The sequence below is a fragment of the Amblyraja radiata genome, chromosome 9 (assembly GCF_010909765.2).
Source record: "Amblyraja radiata isolate CabotCenter1 chromosome 9, sAmbRad1.1.pri, whole genome shotgun sequence".
NCBI lineage: Eukaryota > Metazoa > Chordata > Chondrichthyes > Rajiformes > Rajidae > Amblyraja > Amblyraja radiata.
The window spans coordinates 55,802,017-55,822,397 of NC_045964.1; the positions used below are offsets into that span (position 1 = coordinate 55,802,017).

At 48.6% G+C, this 20,381-nt stretch overlaps 1 protein-coding gene across 2 annotated transcripts in view; it reads left to right on the forward strand.

Annotated features, from left to right (window-relative positions):
- The window catches only part of brf1 (BRF1 RNA polymerase III transcription initiation factor subunit), a 340,666-nt gene that overhangs the window by 268,958 nt on the left and 51,327 nt on the right, over window positions 1–20,381 (forward strand). For both annotated transcript variants that reach the window (XM_033027515.1, XM_033027516.1), the window contains one exon: window positions 19,526–19,587. In XM_033027515.1, the coding sequence (XP_032883406.1) occupies window positions 19,526–19,587 (62 nt within the window). The remainder of the gene's footprint in view (window positions 1–19,525; window positions 19,588–20,381) is intronic.

Consider the following 20,381-nt stretch of genomic DNA (forward strand, 5'->3'; position numbering starts at 1 on the left):
ATCCACATTATACTGCATCTGCCATGCATCTGCCCACTCACCCACCCTATCCAAGTCACTTTGCAGCCTCATAGCATCCTCATCACAGAGCACACTCCCACCCAGCTTCGTATCATCCGCAAACTTGGAGATGTCACATTTAATTCCCTCATCTAAATCATTAATATATATTGTAAATAACTGGAGTCCCAGCACTGAGCCTTGCGGCACCCCACTAGTTACTGCCTGCCATTCTGAAAAGGACCCGTTAATTCCTACTCTGCTTCCTGTCTACCAACCAGTTCTCTATCCATGTCAATACTCTACCCCCAATACCACGTGCTCTAATTTTGCACACTAATCTCCTGTGTGGGTGCTTGTCAAAGGCTTTTTGAAAGTCCAAATACACCACATCCACTGGCTCTCCCTTATCCATTCTACTTGTTACATCCACAAAGAAATCCAGACAATTAGTCAAGCATGATTTCCCCTTCATAAATCCATGCTGACTTTGACCCATCCTGTAGACACAAAATGCTAGAGTAACTCAGCGGGTCAGGCAGCATCTCTGGAGAGAAGGAATGGGTGACGTTTCACGTCGAGACCCTTCTTCAAATTGTAAGGTCACATTTTGACCAATCCTGTCACTGCTTTCCAAATGTGCTGCTATAACATCTTTAATAATCGACTCCAGCATCTTCCTCACTGCCGATGTAAGGCTAACTGGTCTTTAATTTCCTGCTTTCTCTCTCCCTCCTTTCTTAAAAAGTGGAGTTACATTGGTTACCCTCCAATCCATCGGAACTGATCCAGAATCTATAGAACATTGGAAAATGATCAGTTGATCACCAATGCATCCACGATTTCTAGAGCCACCTCCTTGAGTACTCTGGGATGCAGACCATCAGGCCCTGGGGATTTATCTGCCTTCAGTCCCAACAGTTTTCCTATCATTTCCTGACTAATATGGATCCTCGGTCCCCTAGTATTTCTGGGAGATTGTTTGTGTCTTCCTTAGTGAAGACAGAACCAAGGTACTTGTTTAACTGTTCTGCCATTTCTTTTTTTCCCATTATAAATTTACTTGTCTCTGACTGTAAGGGACCTACATTTGTCTTCACTAATCTTTTCCTTTTTACATATCTAAAGAAGCTTTTAAAGTCAGTTATATTCCCCGCAAGCTTTCTTTCATGCTCTTCCCCGCCCTCTTAATTAACCCCTTTATCCTCCTCTGTTGAGTTCTAAATTTCTCCCAGTCCTCCGGTTTGCTGCTTCCTCTGGCCAATTTATATGCCTCTTCCTTGGATGTAACACTACCCTTGATTTCCCTCGTTAGCCACGGTTGAGCCGCCCTCCCCGTTTTATTGTTTCGTCAGACAGGGACTGAAAGAAGGGTCCTTGTGACTGGAGAAGAGTTTCCAACCCGATACGTTATGGATCCATGTTCCCTAGAGATGCTGGCTAACCCGCTGAGTTACTCCAGCATGTTGCATCTTGTTTTGAATATTTAAACCTTTGACACTGAGTCAGTGAGACTGTTCCCAGTGGCTGAAGGGTGTAAGTTCAAGTTCAATGTGGAAGTTAGAATGGAAGACATTTCTCTGCAGGTGTTGCAAGGGTTAAAGACACTCTTTCACAGCTACTGATTAAAGCAGCAGGTTGCTAAATAATCAAGAGGAGATTGGACCAAAGATCTTATAGCGGAGCAAGATGGTCCACTCCGTTAAAAGGCCGTAGTAGGGTCATGGGTAATCTTCAGCGCCATTTCCGTAACCGGCTTCCGTCGTGGCATCAAGCTAATTCAGGAAGATTCTGCTCTATCAAGCTGAGAGATTAAAGGATAGACACAAAATGCGGCGGGTAGGGCAGCATTTCTGGACAAAAGGAATAGGTGACATTTCGGGTCGAGACCTGTCTTCAGACTGAGTCAGGGGAAAGAGGATCTCAAACCATCCTCCCCCCCCCCCCCCCCTCCGACACGGACATGAAGCGATCGCCGGCCCCCCCCTGTTTTTTTGTTAAACATCTATTTCCTTCAGAAATATTTTTTACATTTCCCCCTTACCATTTCCGTACTTTTTCGATAGCTGCCATGGCCCTGCTCCTGGTCTGGGCCCGCACCGATCTGCCGGACATGCTGTGTGTGTGTGTGTTTGTTTGGCAGAGTCTGAGGGGAGAAGCGCCGGCACCAAGAACGAGCGAACGCGCGGACAGACAGACGAAAGCAACGCTCATAGAACGGAATAGATATAGACGGTACTAAGGACAAATGAATGGAAGATATGCCTATATCTCCCGGTTCCCTTTCCCTTGACTGTCAGTCTGAAGAAGGGTCTCGACCCAAAATGTCACCTATGCCGCTCTAGGATTGTTGCTTTCTTCCGTGTGTCTGCGCGTTCGCTCGCTCTTGGTGCTGGCGCTTCTCCCCTCAAACTCCGCCAAACAAACACACACATACACACACACAGCATGTCCGGCAGATCGGTGCGGGCCGAGACCAGGAGCAGGGCGCAGGATGACATCAAACGGGTCATGGCAACTATCGAAAAGGTCGATCCTGAAATATCACCTAGTCCTCTCCAGAGATGTTGCCTGATCCGCTGATTTACTCCAGCCTTTTGTGTCTGTCTTCGGTTTAAACCAGCATCTGCAATTCCTCCCTGTGTAAGGTATGTGCCGTTTAAAAAGAAAATTAAATTAAAAAAAAAAAAACATTTAAAAACACACAAACTGTTCCCCCGCAATGCTGCGAGAGGCATAACTGAAGTCGGGTCGGGTTTACTGAAATGGCGGAAGTTATGCTCCGGTGCGTACTACACGTCAATCCATTGGATTTCGCAGGAGTGGACCATCTTGCTCCGCTCTGACCTTTGGATTGGACCAGTGAATGTAAGCTTCTACTTCCTGAGAAGATTACGGAGAGTCGGTATGTCAAGGAGGACACTCTCGAACTTCTACAGGTGCACAGTAGAGAGCATTCTGACTGGCTGCATCGTGGCCTGGTTCGACAACTTGAACGTCCAGGAGCGGAAAAGAATGCAGAAAGTTGTGACCACTGCCCAGTCCATCATCGGCTCTGACCTCCCCACCATCGAAGGGATCTATCGCAGTGGCTGCCTCAAAAAGGCAGCCAGCATCATCAAAGACCCACACCATCCTGGCCACACACTCATCTCTCTGCTGCCATCGGGTAGAAGGTACTGGAGCCTGAAATCTGCAACATCCTGGTTCAGGAACAGCTACTTCCCCACAGCCATTAGGCTATTAAACTCAACTCAAACAAAACTCTGAACATTAATAGCCCATTGCACTTTATCTGTTTATTTATGTGTATATATAAGATCTATGCTATATAGACACACTGATCTGTTCTGTATTTATACCTACAATATTCTGTTGTGCTGCAGCAAGCAAGAATTTCATTGTCCTCTCTGGGACACATGACAATAAACTCTCTTGACTTGACTTGACTAAGGAAAGGGATGAGAAACATGCACTGAACATTAGTGCGACACGGTGGCGCAGCGGGTAGAGCTGCTGCCTGACAGTGCCAGAGACCCAGGTTCGATCCTGGCCTCGGGTGCTGTCTGTGTGTGCAGTTTGCACTTTCTCCCAGTGGCTGCGTGGGTTTCCTCTAGGAGCTCTGGATTCCAGCCTCATCCTAAAGACGTGTTGGATTGTAAGTTAATTGGCCGCTGTAAAGATTGTGCAGCGAGTGGTTGAGAAACTGGGATAACATGAATCAAGTGTGAACGGGTGATCGTTACAACTTCCTCTCAAGAATTGTGAAGGTTAATTTAATTTAGTCTCATTTAGTTTAGCTGAATGTATTATTGTTACGTGTACTGAGGTACAGTGAAAGGTTTGTGTAGGAAAGAACTGCAGATGCCGGTTTACACCGAAGATAGACACAAAATGTTGCAGTAACTCAGCAGGTCAGGCAGCATCTCTGGAGAGAATGAATGGGTGACGTTTCAGATCAAGACCGTCTGAAGAAGGGTCTCGACCCGAAACGTCACCCATTCCTTCTCTCCGCAGATGCTGCTTGTCCCGCTGAGTTACACCAGCATTTTGAGTCTATCTTCGGTTTAAACCGGCATCTGCAGTTCCTTCCTGCGTAGTTAGTTGGTTAGTTAGTCTAGTTTATTGTCACAGTCAGCAAAAAAGACTCGACGTGATTACAATCAAACAGAGAGGGTCACTGATCAAAGCAGAAGTGAGCTGATCAACCAGGAGCCGGTTGGACCAGTGAATGCAGGAAAAGAGAGGATGAAGTGACTGGAGTGCAGAGTAAACAAGCTGCCGTCTCGTTGGGCTATCTGATTTCCACGCTGAAGCCTCTCTGCCTTTTTGTCGCCAGCATCTCTCCAGAATGATTGTCAAAAAAGCACCTGATTGCCTGCAGGGCTTGTGGACAGTGGGGCTTTGTATGTGCTGTGTGAAAGAGAACGGGAAGTCTTGTCGATGCTTCAAGTGGTGGGTGGAGGCCGGCAGGGAGGAGTGGGTACGCTTTACAGTGGATGACTAGACAATAGGTGCGGGAGTAGGCCATTCGACCCTTTGAGCCAGCACCGCCATTCAATGTGATCATGGCTGATCATCCACAATCAGTACCCCGTTCCTGCCTTCTCCCCTTATCCCCTGACTCCGCTATCTTTAAGAGCCTCTCTCTTGAAAGTATCCAGAGAACCGGCCTCCACCAGTCAGAGAATTCCACAGGCTCACAACTCTCTGAGAGAAAAAGTGTTTCCTCGTCTCCATTCTAAATGGATGCTTAAATGCCTAGATGTTCTAAATGACCCACTTGGGTAGAGCGTGGACAAGAAGTTGATTAATTGGTTATCCGTTTCAGTGAATGGGTGAACTTCTATTCCTTCTCAGAATGAAAGCATTGGGGATAAAGCTGCATTTATTTCCACCCCCTTGTCTCAAGATGATGAGCCCTATCCCTGCAATGCCTGCAGTCGGTCGGGACATGTGAGGAGAGGGCAACAGCTTTCCTCCCTCTAGGAGACGGGGTGAATCAGTTGACACCTGTGGCGCACCGGGTTCGATCCTGACCTCCGGCACTGTCTGTGTGGAGTTTGCTCGTTCTCCCTGTGACATTGTGACCTTCCATAAGACGCTGTGGTTTCCTGCCACATCCCAACGACACACAACTAACAGACAGACACAAAAAGCTGGAGTAACTCAGCGGGACAGGCAGCATCTCTGGAGAGAAGGAATGGCTGACGTTTCTTCAGTCCCCAGCTTTGTATTGTCTGCTCCCCATCTAGCCACGGTATTCACGGTCAGTCTAGTCATTGAGAGCTGCAGGGAAGCAATTGTCTAGTCCCATTACTCGTTTTTCCTTTTCATAAGCTGCTTCCTCCCAGCGAATGTGTATCAGAATTCCTTGACAGGGACTTCAATAACTTTGATCCTGGGACTTCAATCAATGCTGAGACCTCTCTCAAGAATTGAAGCATTATGGAAGATTATGATTGTGAATGCCTTGCGTTTTTCCTGTCCGTTTGTTTGTGTAAGTCGTTGTAACAGTCTTTCTCACAGAGAGTTATGAGTCTGCGGAATTCTCTGCCTCAGAGGGCGGTGGAGGCAGGTTCTCTGGATACTTTCAAGAGAGAGCTAGATAGGGCTCTTAAAAATAGCGGAGTCAGGGGATATGGGGAGAAGGCAGGACCGGGGTACTGATTGTGGATGATCAGCCATGATCACATTGAATGGCGGTGCTGTCTCAAAGGGCCGAATGGCCTACTCCTATTGTCTATTGTCTTATATTGTTTATTGTCTAACTGGCTGCCTGCCGTGATCAGAGGTGGGGACTGCTGACAGTGCGGGCGAGTCGAGTTCATGCATGCATTAATAATGACACAGGGCACCAGCTTATTTACTTCATCTGCGCTGATGTCAAAGCAACATTCTCAAGTATGGTTGCATCTTATATCACTTGGTAAAACCACATGCCCTAAATCACGTATTGCCATTTAACTCCCTAGCTGTGGCCCGGTGAGAGCATGGAACTTAGAACAGTACAGTACAGGAACAGGCCATTCGGCCCGCAGTTGATCACCCGTCCACACTATGTTATCCCACCTCCTCGTCCACTCCCTATACACTAGGGGAAATCTACACAGGGCCAATTAACCTGCAAACACCGCAGGTCTGGTGCGAGGAAACCAGAGCACTTGGAGGAAACCCACGTGGACGATGGGAGAACGCGCAAACTCCACACAAACAGCATCCCAAATTCTTTACCTCCAATTAGGTACTTTCAGCCTCTGTAAGGCCAGATGTGGGGCAACCAGTGGTTCAATTGGTCGGTGAAGAATGTCTCTGTGCGTTTACACTTTGCACGTGTGACAATAAAGCACAGCTGAACCATTGCACCATATCTAGCTCTCTCTTGAAAGCATCCAGAGAACCTGTCTCCACCGCCCTCTGAGGCAGAGAATTCCACAGACTCACCACTCTCTGTGAGAAAAAGTGTTTCCTCGTCTCCGACAAAAATGCTGGAGAAACTCAGCGGGCGAGGCAGCATCTATGGAGCGAAGGAATAGGTGACGTTTTGGGTCGAGACCCTTCTTCAGACTGATGTTCCCGATGTTGGGGGCATCCAGAACTAGGGGCCACAGTTTAAGAATAAGGAGTAAGCCATTTAGAACAGAGACGAGGAAACACTTTTTCTCACAGGGAGTGGTGAGTGTGGAATTCTCTGCCTTAGAGGGCAGTGGAGGCGGGTTTTCTGGATGCTTTCAAGAGAGAGCTAGATAGGGCTCTTAAAAATAGCGTAGTCAGGGGATATGGGGAGAAGGCAGGAACGGGGTACTGATTGGGGATGATCAGCCATGATCACATTGAATGGTGGTGCTGGCTCGATGGGCCGAATGGTCTACTCCTGCACCTATTGTCTATTGTCTATTGAAAGTCTCGACCCATCGCCTTTTTCCTTCGCTCCATAGATGCTGCCTCACCCACTGAGTTTCTCCAGCATTTATGTCCACCTTCTACTGTCCTGTACACAGTGCGTTTACATCCCACCCCAACTTGTCTGTCCCTTTCCCCACCCCCTGCCTTCCTCTCCCCCGTTCAGCTGTCACTGGTGACATTTTAATATGTGTTGTGTTAGTTACCTGTTTTATTCCTTCCCAGTTAAAAGAAACACGCTGTTAAATGTAATCACTATGTTTATGAGACATCTAAACAGATACTTGAAGAGGCATTGATTCATAGTCATGCAGCATGGAAACAGGGTCTTTGTCATTACTCATCCATGCCAACCAAGATGTTAGTCCTGTATCCAGCCCACCCCCTCGAAACCTTTCCTATCCAAGTGTCTTTTGTTAACTAATATTTTTATTAGAAGCATATACATATAATAGCAAAACACAGTTTGCTTACCAATTACATAGCTTACATATATACAAAGCTTCTATTTTTTATTAATTTGTTTTTGAAAGATAGCTATACAGAGAAAAAGAAATAAGAGAGGGAAAAAAAATGGAAACTATAAACTAATAGAGAGGGGAGGGAAAAAACAAAGGAGATTATCAATAGGACAATTTTGGAGATAGGTCGGTAGATTATAAGGTGTAATTATTCATCCAGTCCTGGATTCAAATTTCAGTCCAGCTTCCGTGTTGAACCAATTTACCTTTTTAGAAAATCAATAAATGGAGACCATATTCTCGCAAATAGTTCTGACTTGTCAATTAAGACAAGACTAATTCTTTCCAAGTGTAAGGTCTCAGACATTTCCGTAATCCACATTTTAATTGTGGGGGGTTGTTGGATTTTTCCAAAATTTTAGTATCAATTTTTTCCCAATTATTATACTATAATCAAGGAAATTTCTTTGATTCATTGCCAAGTGTCTTTTAAAAGTTTAGTTTAGTTTGTGATGCAGTGTGGAAACAGGCCATTCGGCTCACCGAGTCCGCGTGACCAGTGATCAGCCATTCTCACTAGTTCTTGTCCTACACCCTGGGGGCAATTTTAACAGAAGCCAATTAACCTACAATCCTGCACGTCTTTGGAGTGTGGGAGGAAACCTGAGCACCCGTAGAAAACCCACGCGTTCATGGGGAGAACGTGCAAACTCCGTAGACAGCACCCGTAGTCAGGATGGTACGCGAGTCTCTGGCGCTGTGAGGCAACGACTCTACCGCTGCGCCACCGTGCCGCTGTTCTCAGTGCCGGTCGCCAGCGTGGTGTTGCCGAAGCAGGATGAGGATGAGCAGGAAGATGGCTGCACACTGCCCACCAACAGCTAGCATTATACGGCACAAGGGCATGGTGGCAGAGAGAACGGTGGATGCAGTACCCTGCAGCGTATCTGTCAGTGCAGACACTGAGGCCAATCGCAGATATCACTGCTCTTCAATGCAGACGCCTTGGTTTTATCCCTGAGCCCAAGGTCGCCGTCACAGGATGCTATTATATCTGCTCTCACAATGCCACTTACATCATACACATGCTGCAACGTGAAGACAGTGCAGAATAATGGAGAGCATTTGTCCATGGCAATCTGAGCAGTGTATCACAGACAGAGGCTGCGAATTATGTCACTTACTCTCCCCCAGGCAAACAGCAACGTTCTTGTTACCTCAAGATAGGGTTACCATTTATAATCCACTTCCTGCTTTAGGTAAAAAGGTCATTGTGATCGGAGCAGAATTAGGCAAATCGGCTCATCTAGACAATAGACAATAGGTGCAGGAGTAGGCCATTCGGCCCTTCGAGCTAGCACCGCCATTCACTGTGATCATGGCTGATCATCCCCAATCAGTACCCCGTTCCCGCCTTCTCCCCATATCCCCTGATTCCGCTATCTTCAAGAGCTCTATCTAGTCTACTCCGCCATTCAATCATGGCTGATCTATCTCTCCCCCTAACCCGGCTGGGCTTGTATACTCTGGAGTTTAGAAGGATGACAGAGGATCTTATTCAAACATTTAAGATTATTAATGGCTTGGACACGCTGGAGGCAGGAAACATGTTCCCGATGTTGGGGGAGTCCAGAACCAGGGGCCACAGTTTAAGAATAAGGGGTAAGCCATTTAGAACGGAGACGAGGAAACACTTTTTCACACAGAGTTGTGAGTCTGTGGAATTCTCTGCCTCAGAGGGCGGTGGAGACCGGTTCTCTGGATGCTTTCAAGAGAGAGCTAGATAGGGTCTTAAAAATAGCAGAGTCAGGGGATATGGGGAGATGGCAGGAACGGGGTACTGATTGGGGATGATCAGCCATGAGCACATTGAATGGCGGTGCTGGCTCGAAAGGCCGAATGACCTACGCCTGCACCTATTTTCTCTGTTTCTATGTTTCACCCCTTATCCTCCTGCGCTCCAAGGAATAAAGTCATAGCCTGCTCAACGTGTCCCCATAGCTCAGGCCCTGGAGTCCTGGCAACATCCTCCTAAATCTTCTCTGCACTCTTTCCATGTACAAATGCCAAGCGACCTTGGGAAGAGGAGCAAGTGATGGGGAAAGTATCTATCGCACAGTTCTGGTGGGCTGTCGTGGTTGCAGTTCCCAATGCATCGATTCCAATCCAACAAGCTGTGGGATGTCCTGAGGATATAACAGATGCTTCTATCTCGGTGTGTCGTGTTTCTCACTGTGTCTTGTGTGGGGAGAAACCGTTCTTCAGTCACCCTCGACCGAGAGGCAACTTTTTCCATGTCGCTTCTCCGTCTCCCCTCTCGCGGCCTAACAGCATGGATTGGAGCAGCCTTTCCCGGAGTCGGGCCCAGAGCTTCAGCAGCAGGCGCAGCGTGGACCTTCTCCATCGCCGAGCGGGCGAGCCCTTACCGGGGGTCACCAGAAAGGAGTGCTCCGGTTGCTGGCCTGGTGACTTTGGCATCATGGGGCTGTGGTCTGCGGCGCTTCTAGCCGCGGGCGGGGCGTGGACTTACCATCCGGAGTCTGGGATCCCTCGCTGGAGAAGAGCTCCGACTGCCGGCCCGCAGCCCATAACATCCAGAAGCCGCGGTCTCCGGTAGGAAAGTGCCGATTTGGGCGCTCCAAGCCGCGGAGTGTGTTCGACCGTCCCGACGTCGGAGTTTGGATCATCCCGACGAGAGGGCCTGTACATCGGGCCGTCCGTAGCGGCGACTATGGAGGGTTCACGGCCCCGACCACGGGTGAACAAAGGAGGAGGACTGGCTGAACTTTGTTGCCTTCCACCACAGTGAAGAATGCTGTGGTGGATGTTTGTGTTAAATCTTATTGTGTATCGTGTGTTCTTTTTAAGTATCGCTGCTGGCAAATTCAATTCACTGCACCTTCTGGTGCATGTGACAAATAAATTTGACTTTGAGTTTGACTTTGATCTTCCTGGATGGTGATAAAATACAGAGAGCTGATTACCCGTCTGCAATTGAATCTGTGCACATCACTGCAGTTAAACCACAACCTTGACCTTTGAAAAGGACTGCATGATAGATGCTTTACTAGGATGTTGCCAGCAATCGAGGGCCTGGCCGGCAGAGAGTGGATGTGCAGGGCTAGGGCATTATTCCTTGGAGCACAGAAGGTTGAGGAATGATATGGAGGTGTATATAAAATCATGAGGGGAATAGATAGGGTGAATGTTCCAAAGACGTACAGGTTTATAGGTTTAAGAAAGAACTGCAGATGCTGGAAAAATCAAGGGTAGACAAAAAATGCTGGAGAAACTCAGCGGGTGAGGCAGCATCGATGTAGAGAAGGAATAGGCGACGTTTCGGATCGAGACCCAAAGGGTCCTTCTCTCCATAGATGCTGCCTCACCCACTGAGTTTCTCCAGCATTTTTTGTCTACTGTAGACAAAAGTGCCGGAGAAACTCAGCGGGTGCGGCAGCATGCCTATTTCCTTCGCTCCATAGATGCTGCCGCACCAGCTGAGTTTCTCCAGAACTTTTGTCTACCTTAGATTTTCCAGCATCTGCAGTTCCTTCTTAAATGTTTTTACAGGTTTATAGGTTAATTGTAAATTGTCCCTGGGGTATAGAATAGTGTTAGTTTACGGGTGATCGCTGGTTGGCGCGGACTTGGAGGGCAGAAGGTCTTGTTTCCGCGCTGTATCTCTAAAGCCTAAAGAATGCCAAGAACCTTTAACCCATGATAGGGGAATCGAGAACCATTGAACACAGGTTTAAGGTGAGCGCTGAGCAATTATCAGGGGGCCATGTAAGATGTAATATTTTTCACATGGCAAGGGGGAGTTCTTGTGAAAGTAAGAGACAGCAGCCTAATGTTGGGAGCAGAGTCCATGCAAGGAGACATGAGGAACTGCAGATGCCTGTATGGTCGTGAGTAGTCGCCCAAAGAGCTGTACCTATTTCTGGTTGCCGCTGGATTTTCAACACGTTGATAATTTTCGGCGACCTGCTATGATTATGACGGGTGCCGGCAAGTCGTCGAAAAAATCGCATAAGTGGGGCAGGCCCTTTACAGCGCCGGATACCCGGGCTCAATCCTGACTACGGGTGCTGTCTGTATGGAGTCTGTACGTTCTCCCCGTGACCTGCGTGGGTTTTCATGTCAAGAGTGATTTATTGTCGTGTGTCCCAGATAGAACAGTGACATTCTTACGTGCAGCAGCACAACACGATATGTAAACATTGTACACTGTAAATAATATAATAAACGAGGGGAAAAAAGGGACATTTTCTCCGAGATCTTCAGTTTCCTCCCACACTCCAAAGTCGTACAGGTTTGTAGATTCATTTGCTTGGTTAAGGTTCAAAGGTTCTTTATTAGTCACATACACCAATTGGTGTAGTGAAATGCTTATTGCCATTGCAGCACATAAAAAAGAATACAGACATGACAATAATAAAGAAATTTAAACATAAAAAACATCCCCCAGAATGGTTCCCATTATGAGGGAAGGCACAATGTCCAGTCCCCATCCCCATGTCCACCCATAGTCGGGCCTAATGAGGCCTCAGCAGTCGCCTTTACGGAGGCCCGATGTTCCAGGCCGTTCTCGCCGGATGATGGTGCTCCGGTGTCGGGAGAATCCTCACAGCGGCTTGGGACACCTGGAACGGCCGCTTTCTTACTCGAGACCGCGGCTTCCGAAGCCAACAAGGCCGCGCTGGATGGAGCTCCACTACTGGCGATCTCGGCGAGAGATCCCAGGCTCCCGATGTAAAGTTCAGCGCCGCGTCTTGCGGCTCCACAGTCCCGCAGCTCCACGATGTTTTTATTCGGCGGTCTCAGCTCACTGGAGTTCCAGCGCGGCGACCCGGCCTCTCCGACCAGGTAGGGACCCTGAAAAGCAGTTCCCCCACCCTCACATAAAAAAGACTAGAACTCCGAAAAACAAAAACTCAACTAACTAAACATTTTAAAAAGAGATGAAAAAACGGACAGCTGCAGGCTGGGCAGCCATACCCGTACAGGACGGCGCCCCCTTCTATTACCATAAATGTAAATTGTGCCTAGTGTGTGTAGCGCAGTGTTAATGTGCAGGTGTCGGTGTGGGCCTGTCTCCACGCTGTATCTCTAAACTAAACTAAACTAAACTAGGTCATGCGGATATTTTCACTTGTTGGTGAATCTAAAACTACGGCCAGAAATATAAGGCAGTTAATAATGAATCCCCGAGGAACTTCAAGGAGGCTATGTGGTGAGTTTATGTAAGATAACATGGATCAGCTGAAGAGGAATCTGGATAATCACAAGGTAAAAGGATTGCTGCAAGTGGGATGAAACAAGTTGGAGTGATTCCCTGTGGAGTATAAGCACCGGCCTGCTTCACTGCTGTAGACCCATTGTAATGTTAAATGCCAGAGGGACTGGCAGCTTTCAAACCCCCTTGTAAGGATGCAGAAAGCCAACACCCTCAGCATCTTCCACCCCCTCTCATGCCTGATCACTTGACTATCGCCCAGACCCCCAGTCACATATTACTGCCTGCTCTTGCGTTTATTTTCAACAGAAGCTGCCTTAATTAGGCAAAGTGAAATTCCGCAGGAGAGCCGCGGCTCGTGCTCAGGTGTAGAGGTCTTGGCGTTTTAATGTAACTGGGAATTGTGCAGACTGAAGCGCCAGGAGGAGGAGTGTGATGGGTCTGTCCCACTGTACGAACTCATTCAAGAGCTCTCCCGAGTTTCCCCTGATTCGAACTCGGAGATTTACGGTAATAGCCGCTCGCAGGTACTCGGGGCTCTCGTGGACATTTTTCAACATGTTGAAAAATCTTCACGAGTCTTCACAAGCTTACTGCGTTTCCCGAGTACCTGTCGTTAGCATTACGAGCCGCTAGGAGACATCCCGAGCTCCGACGTACCCGCAAAGTACATTCTACGTACTTACCACGAGTTTGATTTTTTTTAAACTCGGGAGAGCTCTTGGGTAAACTCGTACAGTGGGACAGTCCCACACCCGATGGCAATGTTCAGTAATTCAGTGGTGCGTTACTTCTCACGGCTGTAACTGCACGGTAATATTCGCATATATTACACATGCGGGAGCCGACATTGTTATAGACAATAGGCGCAGGAGTAGGCCAATCGGCCCTTCGAGCCAGCTCCGCCATTCAATGTGATCATGGCTGATCATCCCCAATCAGTACCCCGTTTCTGCCTTCTCCCCATGTCCCCTGACTCCGCTATTTTTAAGACCCCTATCTAGCTCTCTCTTGAAAGCATCCAGAGAACCGGCCTCCACCGCCCTCTGCGGCAGAGAATTCCACAGCCTCACCACTCTCTGTGAGAAAAAGTGTTTCCTCGTCTCCGTTCTAAATGGCTTACTCCTTATTCTTAAACTGTGGCCCCTGGTTCTGGACTCCCCCATCATCGGGAACACGTTTCCTGCCTCTAGCGTGTCCAAGCCCTTAACAATCTTATATATTTCAATGAGATATCCTCTCATCCTTCTAAACTCCAGAGTATACAAGCCCAGCCGCTCCATTCTCTCAGCATATGACAGTCCGGGCATCCCGGGAATTAACCTTGTAAACCTACGCTACCATTTTTGGCACCGTTATTCAATGCCCAGTGTCCGGTGGGCCCGCACCCTCGATGTACAGGAGCGGTTCCCATGAACCAACGTCCCTCTCCTCTCCTCGCCCGGCCATCTTTGTGTCCCGGGGGGGCCTCCTACAGCCGACCTTTAAGGAGCTGGAGGCTTTACCCCGATTCACCCTCCTCCTATGTTCAACCTGCTAGAGCCCATCATCCAGTGAATCCAGCACGGAGACAGGCCCTTCGGTTCAACTGGTCTGTGCCAAACAAGATGCCCCCTATGTCTGTGTTTGGCCCATAATCCCTCTAACCTTTTCTATCCATGTTTCTGTCCAAGTGTCTTTTACAGTCTGAAGAAGAGTCCCCACCCGAAACATCACCCATCCTTTTTCTCCAGGGATGCTACCTGACCCGCTGAGTTACTGCTACACTCTGTGTCTATCTTCAAGTGTCTTTTAAATATTGCTATATTACCTGCCTGCCTCAACTATGTCCTCTGGCAGCTTGTTCCATATACGGTGTGAAAAAGTTGCTCCTCAGGTGGGGGGGCGGGAAGAAGAATGGAAGAGGAGGAGCCAGAGGGCTAGAGGGAGAGCTGAGATGGGGAGGAGACAGTAAGGACTACCTGAAATTAGAGAAGTCAATGTTCATACTGCTGGGGTACAAGCTGCCCAAGCAGAATATGAGGTGCTGCTCCTCCAATTTACGGTGGAACTCACTCTGACCATGGAGGGGGCCCAGAAAGGACAGAAAGGTTCGATTTGGAATGGAAAGGGAAGTGCTGAGCTACCGGGCGATCGCTTCGCCGAACACCTCAGCTCGGTTCGCAATAACCAACCTGATATCCCGGTGGCTCAGCAGGTGGGAGGGGCAAAGATTAACGGAGATATGCGGGGCACATTTTTTTACACAGGTGGGTGCCTGGAACTTGCTGCCACACATTCAAGTCAAGTTATTGTCATGTGTCCCAGATAGGACAATGAAATTCTTGCTTGCTGCAGCACAACAGAATATTGTAAGCATAATACAGAACAGTTCAATGTGTCCATATACCATAGACCATATATATACACATAATTAAACAGATAAAGTGCAATAGGCTGTTATAGTTCAGAGTTTGTTTGATGTTGTGTTTAATAGCCTGATGGCTGTGGGGAAGAAGCTGTTCCTGAACCTGGTCGTTGCAGTCTTCAGGCTCCTGTACCTTCTACCTGATGGCAGCGGAGAGATGGGTGTGTGGCCAGGAAGATGCGGGTCCTTGATGATGTTGGCAGCCTTTTTGAGGCAGCGACTGCGATAGATCCCTTCGATGGTGGGGAGGTTTTATACCATTCACCGCAACCTCTTGTTTGCATTCCACACGGTTCTATGTTAGTTTAATATTTAGTTGCAATCCGTTTTTTTTTTAAGGTGAGACGTTATGAAGGTGACCTGAGCGGGGTGAGCGAATGCTGGGGATTACTTGCCGTGCTCGATGAGGCCGGCTGCTCTGATACTTTGCTCCAGGCAGTGTTTAATGGAGGCGACTTAGATCTGCAGAGAGAGGGGGGAAGCACACAGAGCGACTAGATAATGCCATTCAGTTTTGCTAGAGGGCTGTGGTTAATCTTTCCTCAGTTATATCTTTCTCTCAGTTATTTCCTGCACCGCTACAGAAAGTCCGTTACAGCCGTCTGTGTGACTGACGGATTAGAGTCATAGTTTAAGAAGGAACTGCAGATGCTGGAGAATCGAAGGCAGACAAAAATGCTAGAGTAACTCAGCGGGTGAGGCAGCATCTATGGAGCGAAGGAAAAAGGCGACGTTTCGGGGCGAGACCGTCCTTCCTCAGACTTCCTCAGGATGAGAGGGCATCTCATTGAAACATATAAGATTGTTAAGGGTTTGGACACGCTAGAGGCAGGAAACATGTTCCCGATGTTGGGGGAGTCCAGAACCAGGGGCACAGTTTAAGAATAAGGAGTAAGCCATTTAGAACAGAGACGAGGAAACACTTTTTTTCACAGAGAGTGGTGAGTCTGTGAAATTCTCTGCCTCAGAGGGCAGTGGAGGCGGGTTCTCTGGATGCTTTCTCTGGAGAGAGCTAGATAGTGCTCTTAAAAATAGCGGAGTCAGGGGATATGGGGAGAAGGCAGGAACGGGGTACTGATTGGGGATGATCAGCCATGATCACATTGAATGGTGGTGCTGGCTCGAAGGGCCGAATGGTCTACTCCTGTACCTATTGTCTATTGAAAATCTCGACCCGAGGCGTCGCCTTTTTCCTTCGCTCCATAGATGCTGCCTCACCCGCTGAGTCTCTCCAGCATTTTTGTCTACCAGAGTCATAGTTTAGCTTAGTTTCCAGATACAGCGCGTAAACAGGCCCTTCAGCCCACCGAGTCCGTGCCGACCAGCGATCACCCCGTACACTAGCATGATCCTACACACTAGGGACAATTTATAATTTTTAACCAAAGCCAATTAACCTGCAAACCTTCACGTCTTTGGAGTGTGGAAGGAAACCGGAGCACCCGGGGAAAACCCACGCAGGTCACGGGGAAAACGTACAAACTCCGTGCAGACAGCACCCGCAGTCAAGATGGAACCCGGGTCTCTGGCGCTGTGTGGCAGCAACTCTACCACTGCGCCACCGTGCCGCCCAAAGGTGGTGTAAGCTATCTAAGAGAGCAGTTCACTGCTATAGTGATGTGGAATCACAGATGGACTAGAGTGTCGAGGAGGGTAAATTCACTGCCCTGGAGGATGTTAAAAGATAGGCAGGATTTTACGACAATCTGAGACTGGCTTTTAATTCCAGACTGATTGAACGATTTGAATTTAAATATGAGCAGCTGCTACAGTGAGATTCACATCCACATCACCGGATCAGTAGGCCAAGCCTTTGCTTGTACAGTAACTTAAGCTCAGAGTTATTATAACCTTGCGCCTTGCTGTGGTTTGAAAGTGCTCAGTGCGTTACTCTTGCTGAAGGCATTCCTCGGCAGGGTGGGAATGCCGGAGGGCCTGTCCCACTTTCACAACCTAATTCACGACCTCTGCCGAGTTTGCCCTTGACTCATACTCGTAGGAGGACGTAGGTAGGTCGTAGCAGGTCGTGATGCTAGTCGTAGGTACTCGTGGCATCAAGTGGGTTGGACCGTTTTTCTAGCAAGATGAAAAATGTCCACGAGTAAAAAAGGTCGTGAATTAATGTCGTGAAAGTGGGACAGGCCCTTAATCCATTCATGATGTGAGAATGAGGTGATGTCCATTGTACCTGCAGCTGGCTTGATGAGGCTGAGGCTCCATAAAGCGCTGGTCAGGCAGCATTTGGAATATTGTGAGCAATTTTGGGCCCCATATCTGAGGAAGGATGTGCTGGCTCTGGAGAGGGTCCAGAGGAGGTTTACAAGAATCTCCCAGGAATGAGTGGGTTAACCTATGATGAGCGTTTGTCGGCACTGGGCCTGGAGTGTAATTAAGTCATTCAAACATACTTGGATAGAGTGGATGTGGAGAGGATGTTTCCACTAGTGGGAGAGTCTAGGACCAGAGGTTATAGCCTCAGAATTAAAGGATGTTCCTTTAAGAAGAAGCAGAGAAGGAATTTCTTTAGTCAGAGGGTGGTGAATCTGTGGAATTCTTTGCCACAGACGGCTGTGGAGGCCAAGTCAGTGGATATTTCTAAAGCAGAGATAGACAGATTCTTGATTAGTACAGGTGTCGAGGGTTATGGGGAGAAGGCAGGAGAATGGGGTTAGTAGGGAGAGATAGAACGGCCATGATTGAATGGTGGAGTAGACTTGATGGGCCGAATGGCCTAGTTCTGCTCCTATCACCTATGAGCTTCTGCTGTGTTTCATCATTGTGATCGCTCAGTGCTGTTCCCAGAACAAGGGCCTGCAGTGAGGATCTGGAGCATTACACCTGCTCCAAATGCATCCCCACTGCAGCCCATTGACTGAAGTGGTGTCACATCAGAGAGAACCATTACGCGGGTGAAACACTCTGCACTACATGAGAATGCTTCCTTCTCTCCACCACTTCCCTTCAAAATAAAACCAGCTTCGGAACAACAGGAACCATTTGGTTCATACAACATATGGGTTTTCCCCGGGTTTTCCGGTTTCTTCACACATTCCAGTGGCGCAGTGGTAGAGTTGCTGCCTTGCAGCGCCGGAGACCCGGGTTGGATCCCGACCACGGGTGCTGTCGGTACGGAGATTGTACGTTCTCCCCGTGACCGCATGGGTTTTTCCCGGGTGCTCCTGTTTCCTCCCACACTCCAAAGACGTACAGTTTTGCAGGTTAATTGGCTTTGGTGTAAAGTGTAAAGTGTCCCTAGTGTGTGTGTAGGGTAGTGTTAATGTGCGGGGTAAAAAGGTTGAGAGAGGCTGCTCTAAACTCTAGCTCTAAAGGGGATGCCGGAACTCCAGTTTATCGGTTCTAGCAGTAAATTAAGGCCCATCAAGTCTACTCCTCCATTCAACAGTGACTGATCTATCTTTCCCTCTTAGCCCCATTCTCCTGCCTTCGCCCCCTAACCCCTGTCACACCGACTAATCAAGAATCTGTCAATGTTTCAGAAGGAACTGCAAATGCTGGAAGAATCGAAGGTAGACAAAAATGCTGGGGAAACTCAGCGGGTGAGACAGCATCTATGGAGCGAAGGAATAGGTGACGTTTCGGGTAGTGGCGTGGGACTGGGCGGTGTGGACAGATTGCTGGCTTATCACCTCCACCAGCTGCACAATGGTCCATTGCAGTCAGACGGCCACAGTCTTCCTGCACTCTCTCTCTCTGCACCTCACCTTGGAGCAGCAGATGGACCCGAAACCTCACCTATTTCCTTCGCTCCATGGATGCTGCCTCACCCGCTGAGTTTCTCCAGCATTTTTGTCTACCTCAGAATCTGTCAATGTCGGCTTTAAAAATACCCAATAGACAATAGATAATAGACAACAGACAATAGGTGGAGGAGTAGGACATTCGGTCCTTCGAGCCAGCACCGCCATTCAATGTGATCATGGCTGATCATCCCCAATCAGTACCCCGTTCCTGCCTTCTCCCCATATCTCCCCATATCTTTAAGAGCCCTATCTAGCTCTCTCTTGAAAGCATCCAGAGAACCTGCCTCCACCGCCCTCTGAGGCAGAGAATTCCACAGACTCACCACTCTCTGTGAGAAAAAGTGTTTCCTCCTCGTCTCCGTTCTAAATGGCTTACTCCTTATTCTTAACTGTGGCCCCTGGTTCTGGACTCCCCCAACATCGGGAACACGTTTCCTGCCTCTAGCGTGTCCAAGCCCTTAACAATCTTATATGTTTCAATGAGATACCCTCTCATCCTTCTAAACTCCAGAGTGAACAAGCCCAGCCGCTCCATTCTCTCAGCATATGACAGTCCCGCCATCCCGGGAATTAACCTGGTAAACCCATAAACTGCATTCCCTCAATAGCAAGAATGTCCTTCCTCAAATTAGGGGACCAAAACTGCACAGAATTCTCCAGCTCACATCGTGTTGCGGAGGCAGGCCAGCGAGGTGAGCTGCACCACGGGCTCCTCACCACATGCAGTGAAAACGCCTTTCATTCTCTCCCGACACAGGAGCCGATCCTCAGAGGGGTGAACTTGACCTGAACGGCATTGATGACCACGAAATCGATAGGGTAAGCTCACCGTGCCGCCTTTATAACCGGGAAACATGAGATTGTAGATCACCTCATGTACAAAAGGAAAGGACTCAACAATAACATTTCTCTCGCCATCTGCACCAGCCAATTGTCAGACTCTGGTTTCAACGCTGTAATCACTTTTGATGGTTTCTCCTTTCTTTTTGTAGTTTCTCGTTTGGGAGAAGTAACTTTATATAATAGTTTATTGTTACTTGACTCAGAGTGGCGTGGGACTGGGCGGCGTGGACAGATTGCTGGCTTATCAGCTCCACCAGCTGCACAACGGTCCATCGCAGACAGACGGCCACAGTCTTCCTGCACTCTCTCTCTGCCCTCTTACTCTGCACCTCACCTTGGAGCAGTCGATGGGTCCATTTATGTTTCCTTCAGCTTTGGGTCAGACAGCACGGCAACAGGCTTGAGTCATACAGCTTCAGCCCAACTCATCCAAGCCGACCCCCACCCCCCCTCTACCCCCTTCTCTCCCCTCCCTTTCCTCCCCTCTCCCCCCCCTCTACTCCCTTCTCTCCCCCCCCTTTCCTCCCCTCTCTCCCCCTCTCTCCTCCCTCCCCTCCCCCCCTTTCCTCCCCTCTCTCCCCCTCTCTCCTCCCTCCTCTACCCCCCTCTCCTCCCCCCCCTCTCTCTCTGCCCTCTTTCTCTTACCCCCCTCCCTCTCTAGACGTGCCTGTGAGTTGGGGGCTATGCATGAGTGGATAGGGAGGGGGTGGGGTAAAAGGAGCAAATGAATAATATTAATATAATATCAAGGGGGGTGGTTAGTGTGTGTG